Source organism: Malaclemys terrapin, chromosome 1 (assembly GCF_027887155.1).
Source record: "Malaclemys terrapin pileata isolate rMalTer1 chromosome 1, rMalTer1.hap1, whole genome shotgun sequence".
Classification (NCBI taxonomy): Eukaryota; Metazoa; Chordata; order Testudines; family Emydidae; genus Malaclemys; species Malaclemys terrapin.
The window spans coordinates 140,572,750-140,584,934 of record NC_071505.1 but is presented as its reverse complement, the minus strand read 5'-3'; the positions used below and the strand labels follow the sequence as shown (position 1 = coordinate 140,584,934).

At 55.3% G+C, this 12,185-nt stretch overlaps 1 gene segment (V, D, J or C); it reads left to right on the top strand.

Annotated features, from left to right (window-relative positions):
• Window positions 1-11,311: 11,311 nt before the first annotated feature.
• Window positions 11,312-11,858, top strand: LOC128833422 (T cell receptor beta variable 19-like). The segment is given in 2 exon segments: window positions 11,312-11,375; window positions 11,473-11,858. Coding segments are annotated over 2 exon segments (438 nt in total).
• The last annotated feature ends 327 nt before the right edge of the window (window positions 11,859-12,185 follow it).

The window sequence follows — 12,185 nt, the reverse complement described above, 5'->3', positions numbered from 1 at the left end:
CCCTTTCTACCCTGGGGAGGCCGATCTCTGTGGTCAGCCCTCTCCCATTGGGCTGCAAAGACCCCACCCTCCGTCACGTCCTCTCGTTCTGCCGGCAGGTACAGTTACAACTGCCGCTGGCGGCACATGACGGTGAGGCGCTCGAGGGGTCCTTCTTGGTCCCCTACCAGGGGGCCCGCTACCGGGTGCATTATTCAATGGGGGAGGCACGGTGCTACCTCTGCTGGGCGATAGGACACATCCGAAGGGACTGCCCCTTGGCCTGGCACGGAGGGACATCCAGGACCCCCGAGCCCCGGAAGGGTGCCGGCCCCGTCGTCGCCGGCGCCCCTAGCTGCCCGGCGCCCGAAGCCGCCCCTCCTCCTTTTCGGCCCACCAACGCTCCCGCTCGGACCCAAAGGGCATCTCCCCCAGTGCGCTTAAACGAGCAAGAGGGTCCCGCCTCTGTCACCTGCGATCTGGTGGGGCCTGTGGAGAAGGGAGAGGTAGGGATATTGCTGGGCATAGAAGAGGGCATGCCCCAGAGAGAATCCTCCCTCCTACATGCTGCCCCACCATTGCCTCCCCGAGTCCCTAAGCCTTCGCTCTTGCTCCCTGACGCGACTCCTGTTAGCCAGCCACCGGATGATGCCATGGAGGGTTGGTCCTTAGTAGAGGGGAAGCGGGGCAAGCAGAAGGCTCGAGCTCCGCTCCTTCCATCTGATGTGGTAGCCCCCTGGAAGACCAGGAAGGGGGGCACCGATGCTGAGTCTTCCGCTTTGCCCCCGGGTGGGTTTTGTCCACCATTACCGGCTAGGGAAGAAGTGGCAGCATCGGAGGATAGCACTACCCCTCCTCCGGTGTCCCTTCCTATGGAAGCCCCTGATGGAGCCCCTCTCGCCCCCTTACAATCTGAAGCCCCTGCACGCACCAAGGCGAGCGTCGCTTGGGGTACAGGCGGGGAGAGCCCTGGGGTGGTGGAAGGTGATCTCCCTTCCATTTATGAGGGGATCGAGGCCCTGGGTCTGACCCTGGTTACCCAGGGGGAGGACGACCCTCTGCCAGCGGGCCTTGATCTGAGCAACCTCGCTTCGGCCCCCCTTTCCCCATGTTCCGTCCCCCTACCCACTGCTTCCGCCTCCGAGGAGCACCTGGACTCTTCCAGTAACCCGGCTGCAGATGGTACCCCGCTAGCGGCCGCTGAGGCTCTTGCGGCGACAGCCAGTGCCATGCAACCGGGACACGAGTCGCCAGGGGACTCCCTCGTGGCTGAGGGGCAGCCGACCTCCTTCCTGGGTGGGGGCCCCATCGTTGATTCTCCACCTATGGATGCCTTGGAGCATGAGTCTGGCATCGCCGAGGACCCACCTCCCTCCCTCCAAATCCCTGAGACCCTTTGTGGGGTGCCACCCCTCCCACCCAGTGGCCTGGCTGCTGGGGCCCCCGATCCCACTATCGCCCCTTCCCCTGTCCCTATGCCTGACTCCAACCCTGCCCCTGACACCGACCCTGTTCCTGTCCCCTCCACTTCCCATGATGCTATTGCCGCCCCTGGGGTTGTCTCCTTCCATATCCCAGAGGATGACCCCCAAGGAGCGGCCCTTGTTTTTTCGTCCTGACCCACCAGGGGCTGCTATTTCCCCTCCACCGCCCCCCCATTGAGCCAGGGTCTGAGATGGGCCACGTGGCGCCAGCCCATCGGACGCCATGTCGAGGGTCTGCCCCCTGCTTGTCCGTCTCAGTGGGCCAGGGGGCTGAGACAGGGGCCCCGCTGGGGGATAGCCATAGATCGATAACCCCACCCCACCCCCATACGCTGAGAGATGAGCTACGGGAATTCCTTGAGGACGTCCATGGCTCCCGCAACAAGGTACAGCTTGCACTCCAGTGATGGGGGGGATTTCCATCAGATCCTCCGGGCCGCGAGGGCCCTCATGGGGGAGGGTAAGAGGACCGGGAGGCAGGCCGCCGCGGTCTACCAACGGGTCCGCCTCTTCCGTGACGCCTTAATCGCCTATGGGGTAGGTCACGGATTGTTGCACGACCCGACGGAGGCCGTGGGTGTCTCTGCTAGCGAGGATCCCCCCCAGCCCTCCTCATGGCACCGATCATCTTCGCAACATTAAACACCCCGGACTGTAGGATGGGTCTCCGCAGGAGCCAGGTGCTCTCCTTCCTTCGGGAGGGGGGGTACTCTGTGATTTTCCTGCAGGAGACCCATACGGATCCGGCCGCTGAAGCTAGCTGGCGGCTGGAGTGGGGGGACAGGGTCTATTTTAGCCACCTCACAGTTCGTACGGCTGGAGTGGCGACCCTGTTCTCCCCCGACCTACAGCCCGAGGTGCTGGGGGTCGCCGAGGCTGTGGCAGGCTGCCTGCTGCACCTCCGGGTCCGCATGGAGGGGCTTGTGGTTAATCTCGTCAACGTTTACGCCCCGACATCGGGCCCGGAGAGGTTGTGTTTTTATCATCAGCAGGCGTCCGCCTTCCTCAGCGCCTTAGATCCTCGCGAGTGCCTGGTCCTGGGCGGGGACTTTAACGCCACCCTTGAGGAACGGGACCGCTCAGGGACCGAGCAGCACCAGGCCGCCACAGATGTCCTCCGAGAGATCGTCGAACATCACTCCCTGGTGGACGTCTGGTGCGACAACCACCTGGATGCCATTTCGACATTCACTTTTGTCCGGGTGGAGGTCCATCAGTCGTACCACTCCCGGTTGGACCGCATCTATATGTCACGCTTCCATCTTTCCCGGGCCCACTCCTCCAGCATCTGGCTGGCCCCTTTTTCAGATCACCATCTAGCCACCGTGACAACCTCTCTCTGCGCGGAGAGGCCGGGGCCGGCCTATTGGCACTTTAATAATAGCTTGTTGGAGGATGTGGGCTTCGTGGCGTCCTTCCGGGAGTTCTGGCTGGCCTGGCGAGGGCAGCGGCCTGCCTTTCCCTCGGCGCAGCGGTGGTGGGACCTGGGGAAGGTGCGCGCCCGGCTCTTCTGCCGTGACTACACCCGTGGAGCCAGCCGATGGAGGGATGCGGCGATAGGGCAGTTGGAACGGGAGGTCTTCGAGCTGGAGAGGCATCTGGCCGCCAGCCCTGGTGATCCATCCCTCTGCGAAGCGTGCCGGGAGAAGCGGGAAGAGCTGCGGACCCTCTAGGACCATCGGGCCCGAGGTGCCTTTGTTCGATCCCGCATCCGCCTCCTTTGGGAGATGGATTGCGGTTCCCACTTCTTCTACGCCCTGGAGAAAAAGAGGGGGGCTAAGAAGCACGTCACCTGCCTCCTAGCAGAGGATGGCACCCCCCTCACGGATCCGGCGGAAATGTGCAGGAGGGCCAGGGCCTTCTACGCAGGCCTTTTCTCCCCGGATCCGACCTATCCTAATGCTTGCAGAATGCTCTGGGATGAACTCCCGACAGTCAGCGCGGGCGACTGAGACCGGCTGGAGCTGCCTCTCACTCTGGCAGAGTTCTCGGAAGCCCTCCGCCGCATGCCCACCAATAAATCTCCGGGCATGGACGGCTGACCGTGGAGTTCTACCGCATGTTTTGGGACGTCCTCGGCCCGGACCTTGTCATCATCTGGGCAGAGTCCTTGCAGGGTGGGGTCCTCCCTCTTTCGTGCAGGCGAGCCGTGCTCACCTTATTGCCGAAGAAGGGGGACCTCCGCGATTTACGGAATTGGCGTCCCATCTCGCTCCTCAGCACGGACTATAAAATTGTAGCAAAGGCCATCTTGCTGCGGCTAGGGTCCGTGCTGGCGGACATGATCCACCCAGACCAGACCTACACTGTCCCGGGCCGCACCATCTTCGACAACTTGTATCTGGTCCAGGACCTCTTGGAACTCGGGTGTAGGGATGGTCTGTCGTTCGCCCTCCTATCCCTGGATCAGGAGAAGGCGTTCAACAGGGTGGACCATGGGTATCTCCTGGGCACTCTGCGAGCGTTTGGCTTTGGGCCCCAGTATGTGGGTTTTCTCCAGGTGCTGTACGCCTCTGCAGAGTGTTTGGTCAGGCTCAACTGGACCCTGACTGAACCGGTCAGCTTCGGGCGAGGAGTATGTCAAGGGTGCCCCCTCTCGGGCCAGCTGTATGCTCTGGCGATCGAGCCCTTCCTCTGTCTCCTCCGCAAGAGGTTGGCAGGGTTGGTGCTGCGGGAGCCAGAGCTGCGGCTGGTCCTGTCGGCGTACACAGACAACGTGTTCCTCGTGGTCCAGGACCCAGGCGACTTGGTGCGGGTGGAGGCTTGCCAGACCATCTATTCGGCGGCCTCCTCAGCCCGGGTTAACTGGGTCAAGAGCTCTGGCCTGGTGGTAGGGGAGGGGTGGCAGGCGAGCTCCCTCCCACCCGCGCTTCAGGCCATCCAGTGGAGTGCGGGTCCGCTGCTCTCTCTCAGCATTTACCTTTCTGCCACGCATCCGTCTCCGCCGGAGAACTGGCTAGGTTTAGAGGGCAGAGTGTTAGAGCGGCTCCAGAAATGGACAGGACTGCTCCAGTGTCTCTCCCTTCGAGGGAGAGCACTGGTGCTCAATCAACTAGTCCTGTCCATACTCTGGTACCGGCTCAATACCCTGGTCCCGGCCTCGGGCTTCCTGACCACCCTCCGGACGTTGATTCTGGAGTTCTTTTGGTCAGGACTGCACGGGTCTCTGCGGGGGTTCTCCATCTACCCCTGGAGGAGGGAGGGCAGGGCCTGAAGTGTCTGCACGCTCAGGTCCATGTCTTCCACCTCCAGGCCCTGCAGTGGCTCCTTTATGGTGCAGGTAGTCCGGCATGGAGCGTATTGGCGCACGCCTTCCTGCGCCGCTTCCGAGGGCTCAGATATGACCGGCAGCTCCTTTGTCTCCATCCGAGAGGTCTTTCGCGAGGCCTCTCTGAGCTGCCGGTCTTCTACCAGGACCTCCTCCGGACCTGGAAACTGTTTTCAGTGACCAGGTCCGTGGCGGCCACCGTGGGGGCAGATCTCCTCGCGGAGCCCCTGCTACACAACCCCCAGCTTCATGTGCAGGTGGCGGAGTCCCCCATGGTGCGCCAGAAGTTGGTCCTAGCAGAAGTCACCAAAGTTGGACACCTCCTGGACTACAACCGGGGAGACTGGCTGGATCCCCTGACGCTCGCTCAGCGCATGGGGCTCTCCAGACCTCGTACTCCCCGGCACGTACTTCAGGAGGTGAGGGCCGCTTTGCTGCCCGCTGCTCTGGACTATCTGCCCCACCCACCCTCCACTCCGAGCCCTCCAGATTTTTTCATCGGGCCCCTGCCCCATGGACCCAACCAGCCCCCTCCCCGTCCATTCGCCATGAGCCGGCTGCACCATCTGCAGCCGGTTCTGTTCCGGACCGCGCCAAGGAAACATCTATACACGCTCATGCTCCATGTTCTTCATGTCCTCACCCTCGCGTCCCGCCCCGATACGAAGTGGCGGGAACTTCTGCCACCTCTGGAGGGTGAGGAGCCCTGGTGGGCCAGCCTTTATTCTGCTCTGATCCCGAAGCCCACCGGGGACATCAGTTGGCGGCTCCTTTACGGAGCCGTGAGCACGGGCGTGTACTTGGCATGGTTTACCCCTATCCCAGACACCTGCCCTTTTGCGGCATGAGGGAGACCCTGGCGCATGTTTACCTGGAGTGCACCAGGTTGCAGCCTCTATTCCGGCTCCTCACAGATATTTTGTTAAGATTTTGGTTGCACTTTTCTCCTCACCTTTCTATTTATGCACTCCCTATCCGTCGCCCCACAAAGTCACGGGACCTCCTGGTCAACCTCCTTCTGGCCCTAGCGAAACTGGCCATCTATAAAACCAGAGCGAGGAGGTTGGCTGATGGAGTTTCCTGTGACTGTGGGGTGTATTTCAGGTCCTCTGTTCTTTCACGTATCCGGGCAGAGTTCTTCTGGGCGGCGTCCACTGGCTCCCTTGACACCTTCAAGGAGCAGTGGGCGCTGTCCGGGGTTCTCTGCTCGGTGTCCCCGTCTGGTTCACTTCATTTGACCCTTTGACCTCACTCCTGTCCCTGTTCTTTTATTAGTTGTCCCCCGTAATTTTTTGGTCTCCAGGTCCTGTGGATCCCCCCTTAGGCTGGGGGGGATCCTTTAGCAGTGGGTGGGCTTTGCCCGCCCACTTCCTGGATCCGAATAGGTCTGGTCACTCAGGGAACAGAAAACTACTCATCCAGTGACCAGTATATTTGCCCTCTACCAGACTCCTGTACCCCATTGGTCTGGGTCTGTCACAAAAGATAAACCTAACACGCCGTTCCTGGCTGTTACTTACAAGTTTGAAATATGAGAGACTTGTTCAGAAGATTTGGAGAGCATGGATTAATGTCTGGTCTCTCTTAGTCCCAAGAGCGAACAACCCCCAAAACAAAGAGTACAAACAAAAGCCTTTCCCCCACAAAGATTTGAAAGTATCTTGTCCCCTTATTGGTCCTTAGGGTCAGGTGTCAGCCAGGTTACCTGAGCTTCTTAACCCTTTACAGGTGAAAGGATTTTGGAGTCTCTGGCCAGGAGGGATTTTATAGTATTGTACACAGGAGGACTGTTACCCTTCCCTTTATAGTTATGACACCGCCCAAAGTAAGCCCGTGCCCCAATCCCCTGCCCCAGCCCTGCACCCCTCTCCGAACCCAGAGCCCCTTTCTGCTTCCCAAACCCCTCATTCCCAGCCCCACCCCAGAGCCTGCTTCCCCAGCCCAGAGCCCTGACCCCCTCCTGCACTCCAGCCCCCTGCCCCAACCCTGAGCCCCCTGCCACACTGTCAACCCCTCATTCCTGGTCCCACCCCACAGCCCTCACCCCTGCACCTCAACCTTCTGCCCCAGTCCCAAGCCCTTCCCATACCCCAAACCCTTCATCCCTAGCTCCATTGGGTTGCAGGCATCCCCAATTTCCCTCAACTGGGTCGTGAGAAAAAAAGGTTGAAAACCACTGATCTAGGATACACATCTGCCATACATGTAGGCCATCGTGTGAGAATAACCCTATTTTTCCCTTTTGGAGCACTTAATACCTGAGGGTCTCAAAGTGCTTTGCAGACATCACTCAGCATAACTACACAACAATGTCCTGTGGTGCAAAGAAGGTATCTTGTCCATTTTAAACTTGGGGAAACCAAGGCAAAGAGCAGTTAAGTGACTTAAACAATAAAACAATAGAATACCAACTGAAATTTATTAAATATTTTGGATGGTTTTCTACATTTTATATATATTGTATTTAGTGTTGTAACTGAAATCAAAATTTATATTTTTGATTACACATATTTGCACTGTAAAAATGATAAACAAAAGTAGTATTTTTCAATTCACCTCATACAAATACTGTTGTGCAATCTCTTTCTTGGGAAAGTGCAATTTACAAATGTAGATTTTTTTTTTTGTTTGTTACATAACTGCACTCTAAAACAAAACATATGTAAAACTTCAGAGCCTACAAGTCCATTCAGTCCTACTTCTTGTTCAGCCACTCGCTAAGACAAACAAGACTGTTTACATTTACAGGAGATAATGCTGTACTCTTCTTATTTACAATGTCACCAGAAAGTGAGAACAGGTATTTGCATGACACTTTTGTAGCTGGCATTAAAAGGTATTTACATGCCAGATATGCTAAACATTCGTATGTCCCTTCATACTTTGGCCACTATTCCAGCGGACATGCTTCCATGCTGATGATGCTCGTTAAAAAAATAATGCATTAATTAAATTTGTGACTGAGCTACTTGGGGCAGAATTATATGAAATATATGGCAGGGGACATGTTATAGCAGTCTTGGATAATGACCCAGCAGGTTCTTCATTTTAAGAACAGTTTCACCGCAGATTTGACAAAACGCATAGAAGGTACCAATATGAGATTTCCAAAGATAGCTACAGCACTTGACCCAAGGTTTAAGAATCTGAAGTGCCTTCTCAAATCTGAGAGGGATGAGGTGTGGAGCATTGTAATAGGTCCCAGCCGGGGCTCGACCCTTCCGGGCAGGAGGGGAGCCACACCGACTCACTACTGTGGGAACAAGCAGTCAGTTAGTCCCGAAGCTCCGGCTCTTTGGTGCAGGGTCGGAGCAACCACGGTTAAAGCTCAGGCCCTTGACTGCAGGGGCGGGGCAAACACAGTAAAGCTCAGGCCCTTGACTGTAGGGGTTGAGCCAGCAAGCAGTTCAGAAACCCAGGCCCTGGATCAGGGCGGGGCAAACACAGGTAAGCTCAGGCCCTTGTTTGCAGGGGGCTGAGCGAGCAAATAGTTCAAAGCCCAGGCCCTGGATCAGGGTGGGGCAAACACAGTTAGGCTCAGGCCCTTGTTTGCAGGGAGCTGAGCCAGCAAGCAGTTCAGAAGCCCAGGCCCTGGATCAGGGCGGGGCAAACACAGGTAAGCTCAGGCCCTTGTTTGCAGGGGCTGAGCAAGCAAATAGTTCAGAGCCCAGGCAAGGCACGCCTAGGCTTTCTGTAGCCAAGTGTTGGGTGAGGGGGATGCCTGCCACCCGTGAGCGGGGGTGGCAGGGGGGAACGCAGGCCCACCCACTCCGCTGCGTTCCAACCCGGGGCCCTAGCAGCGGTTACTGCCGCTGCTGGTCAGTGGGGTATCCAGGCTGCAACACACTGACATTGGCTCACATTCAGTTGCAGCCGGACCGGGGTCGGCTACCCCCGGGCTACTTCCACGATCCCCCTCAAAGCCTACCTTGTTCGTCGCGCCGGGCTCAGGCCAGTCCATCTGCATGGGCTCCTCTCGGCCAGGGCTCGGTGGCAGGTCCGGTAGCTCTGCCGGGAAGTCAGGCCAACGGTCCTCAGGCAGCTCCTCTGGGTAGCAGCAGGGGCGGAGGGGTTCGGGTACAGTCTCACCCTCAGGGTTGGTGGGGTGAGGTTCCCAGGGATTCTCCCAGTGACGGGAGCGGACGGGCTCCGGTGGCTCCTCCTCGTAGCGTGCCTGGGGTAGCTCGGGCCAGCTAGGGTCCAGGCCTCGGTCTTCGGCGGTCTCCTGGCCGGGAGCTCCTGGCCACACGTCTGCTCCCTGCGGTGGCTGGCTGCCGACTGAGCTCTGGCGGTCGGCCTTTATACTTCCTGTCCCGCCCCTTGACTTCCGGGGGGCAGGGACAGGCAGTGGTGGTCCCACCCACTCTGGTGCCTGCACGTGGGCTCCCTCTTCTGGGCAGGAGGGGAGCCACACCGACTCACTACAAGCATGCTTTCAGAATTCTTAAAAGAGCAACACTCCAATGCGGAAACTACAGAACCCACACCACCAAAAAAGAAAATCAACCTTCTGCCAGTGGTAGGGTGACCAGACAGCAAGTGTGAAAAATTGGAGTGGGGGTAATAAGAGCCTATATAAGTAAAAGCCCAAATATCGGGACTGTCCCTATAAAATCAGGACATCTAGTCACCCTACTCAGTGGCTTCTGACTCAGATGATGAAAATGAATATGAGTTGGTCCTCAGTGCTTTGGATTGTTATTGAGCAGAACCCATCATCAGCATGGACACATGTCCCCTGGAATGGTGGTTGAAGCATCAAGGGACATATGAATCTTTAGCGCATCAGGCACATAAATATCTTGTGACTCTGGCTACAATAGTGCCATGTGAATACCTGTTCTCACTTTCAGGTGACATTGTAAACAAGAAGCGGGCAGCATTATCTCCTGCAAATGTAAATAAACGTGTTTGTCTGAGAGATTGTCTGAACAAGAAATATGACTGAGTGGACTTGCAGGCTCTAAAATTTTACATTGTTTTATTTTTGAATGCAGGTTTTTTGTACATAATTCTATATTTGTAAGTTCAACTTTCATGATAAAGAGATTGCACTACAGTACTTGTATAAGGTGAATGGAAAATACTATTTATTTTGTTTTTTTACAGTGCAAATAATTGTAATAAAAATAAATATAAAGTGAGCACAGTACACTTTGTATTCTACATTGTAACTGAAATCAGTATATCTGAAAATGTAGAAAACATCCACAAATATTTAAATAAACAGTATTCTATTATTGTTTAATAGTGCGATTAATCACACAATTAATGATTTTTTTAAATTGTGCGATTAATCACGATTAATTTTTTTAATAGCTTGACAGCCCTAGTTTGAACACAACATTCAATCAATTCCAAAATCTCAGGAAAAGTTCTTGGCATCAGTTTCTGGAAATCTATAGCTTTTCAGGAAAATTGGAAAACGCAGAGGAAGAAAATGTGAGACACATGGGGTAGGTCTATACTGCAGTGTAAGCCTGGGCTCAGACTCAGGCTCAAGGCTAATGGAGTCCTGGCCAGCTCTTCAGCACAGCCACAGCCTCTACTACCTCTGTACTGTAGCTGTTTATAGATCAAACAACTGGTTGATGGCGGCCACTAACTCCTGCCTCATACCCTTCCTGCTCTGCCCCTTCCCCAAGGCCTCCATTGCCTGCTGTTGCTACCTAGTGAGTCTTCCTCCTCTCCTCCACCCCACCCCACCCTCTCCGGAGTCCCTGCTGCTTGCTGTGCCCCTCTCCCCCACATCGGGGGGGGGAGGGGGGATGAGGAGGGATGTGGCGAGCAGCGGGCGGGGAGGGTGAGGAGGGATGCAGCTGTGGGGGGGCACTCAGGAAGGGGGTGGGGCCTATGGGCGGAGCAGGGGTGGAGTGTGGGCAGGGCCACTGGCAGAAGAGGTGGGAGAAGGAGCCCATGCGAAGAGGGGAATAGAGTGTGCACAGCACCTGGCAAGGGGGGAAGAAAATACTGGGGGGGGGGGGGGTAGAGGAAATGGAGGTACACTCAGAACCACTATTATAGGGGAGAAATGGGGGCCCCTGGTAAGGTAGGAGGCATTAGGAGGCACTCAGAGCCTGGGGGTGGAGCGGCGATACTGAGGGGAATGAGTTGCAGGGAGTCCCTGAAGTAGAGATGGATGGTGTGGGGGAGGCACACAGGAAGCTTGTGGGGGTGGAATGGAATGATGCAAAAAGCTCCTGACATGTAGTGGGCAGACACAACTGCGGGGTTGGGAGCTTTAGGACCCCCACCCCCAAATAGGGACTCTGTTAATAAATAAGGGATACACTGAGTTTGGAACAGAAGCTCATTTATCTCAATTTCTTAAAAGTGGGCAAATGTAGTCATGTTACAAAACTACTCATTAAAGTGATATTCAACAGCAAGTATTTTATTTTTTAATTCTAGCCTCCACATAAAACAAGCTCTCCGTCCATGGCCATGTGTGTGCAATAAGCTCGACCTACACCAGCTCTGAAGTGTGTGACCACCTTGTGCCTATTGGTGCAGAAACAGCCCTATAGAGCAGAGCCATATAAAACCCTCTGCTGGGCAAATGCTGCTCAGCTCACTGATCACTGCCCCAGAGATGGGGATGTGGTTAGTCTGGTGCACAGCGGCCCTGGGCATCTTGGGAGCAAGTAAGTCATCAGTAGAGCCGTGAAATCCCCGTTCTGGTGTCTGCAGGATACAGCTCCTTTGTTTAACTGTGTTTGTTTCTTTTGTTTTGTCTCACAGAACACACAGATGCTAAAATCACCCAAACACCAAGCCTGGTACTGAAGAGAGGACAGACAGCCCAGCTGACATGCAGACAAACTGATAGTCATAGTTATATGTACTGGTATCAGCAGCAGCAGGGGAAGGGGCTGCAGCTGATCTATTACTCAGTTACTGTAGCTAACAAGGAGGAAGGTGATATTAAAGATGGATTCACAGCCTCCCGGCCACAGATCAATGTCTTTGACTTGAACATCACCTCTGTGAAGATGGAGCACTCGGCTGAGTATTTCTGTGCCAGCAGTTTAGACACAGTGCTTCAGAGTCATCTCCTCCCTCTACAAAAACCTCCCTCCTTGCCCCCACACTCCTCAGAGAGAGCAGCTCCTCCCATCTCCACATAAAATGGAGATCATCAGGCTGTTCTTATGCAGACAGAAACAGCTCATTATGCAGAGAATTACTAGCATGGTGCTGCTGGGTGAGAAATGAACAAAGGCAGAGCAGCTCCTTTGACCATGGGTTGTTTTCTTGTGACAACCTCATAACATATAGACACCTGCCATTCATTTAACTCATTCCTGGTTCAAGATGTTATAATTTCAGTCTTGTGGTTCACATCAATCAAATACAGACATAAAACAGGACACATGGAAATTGCAACTTTGTTCTTCCTAGTTCCATACACTTTGTCAATAAAGCAGTGGTGTCCAAACTTTTCCTGTTGTGCC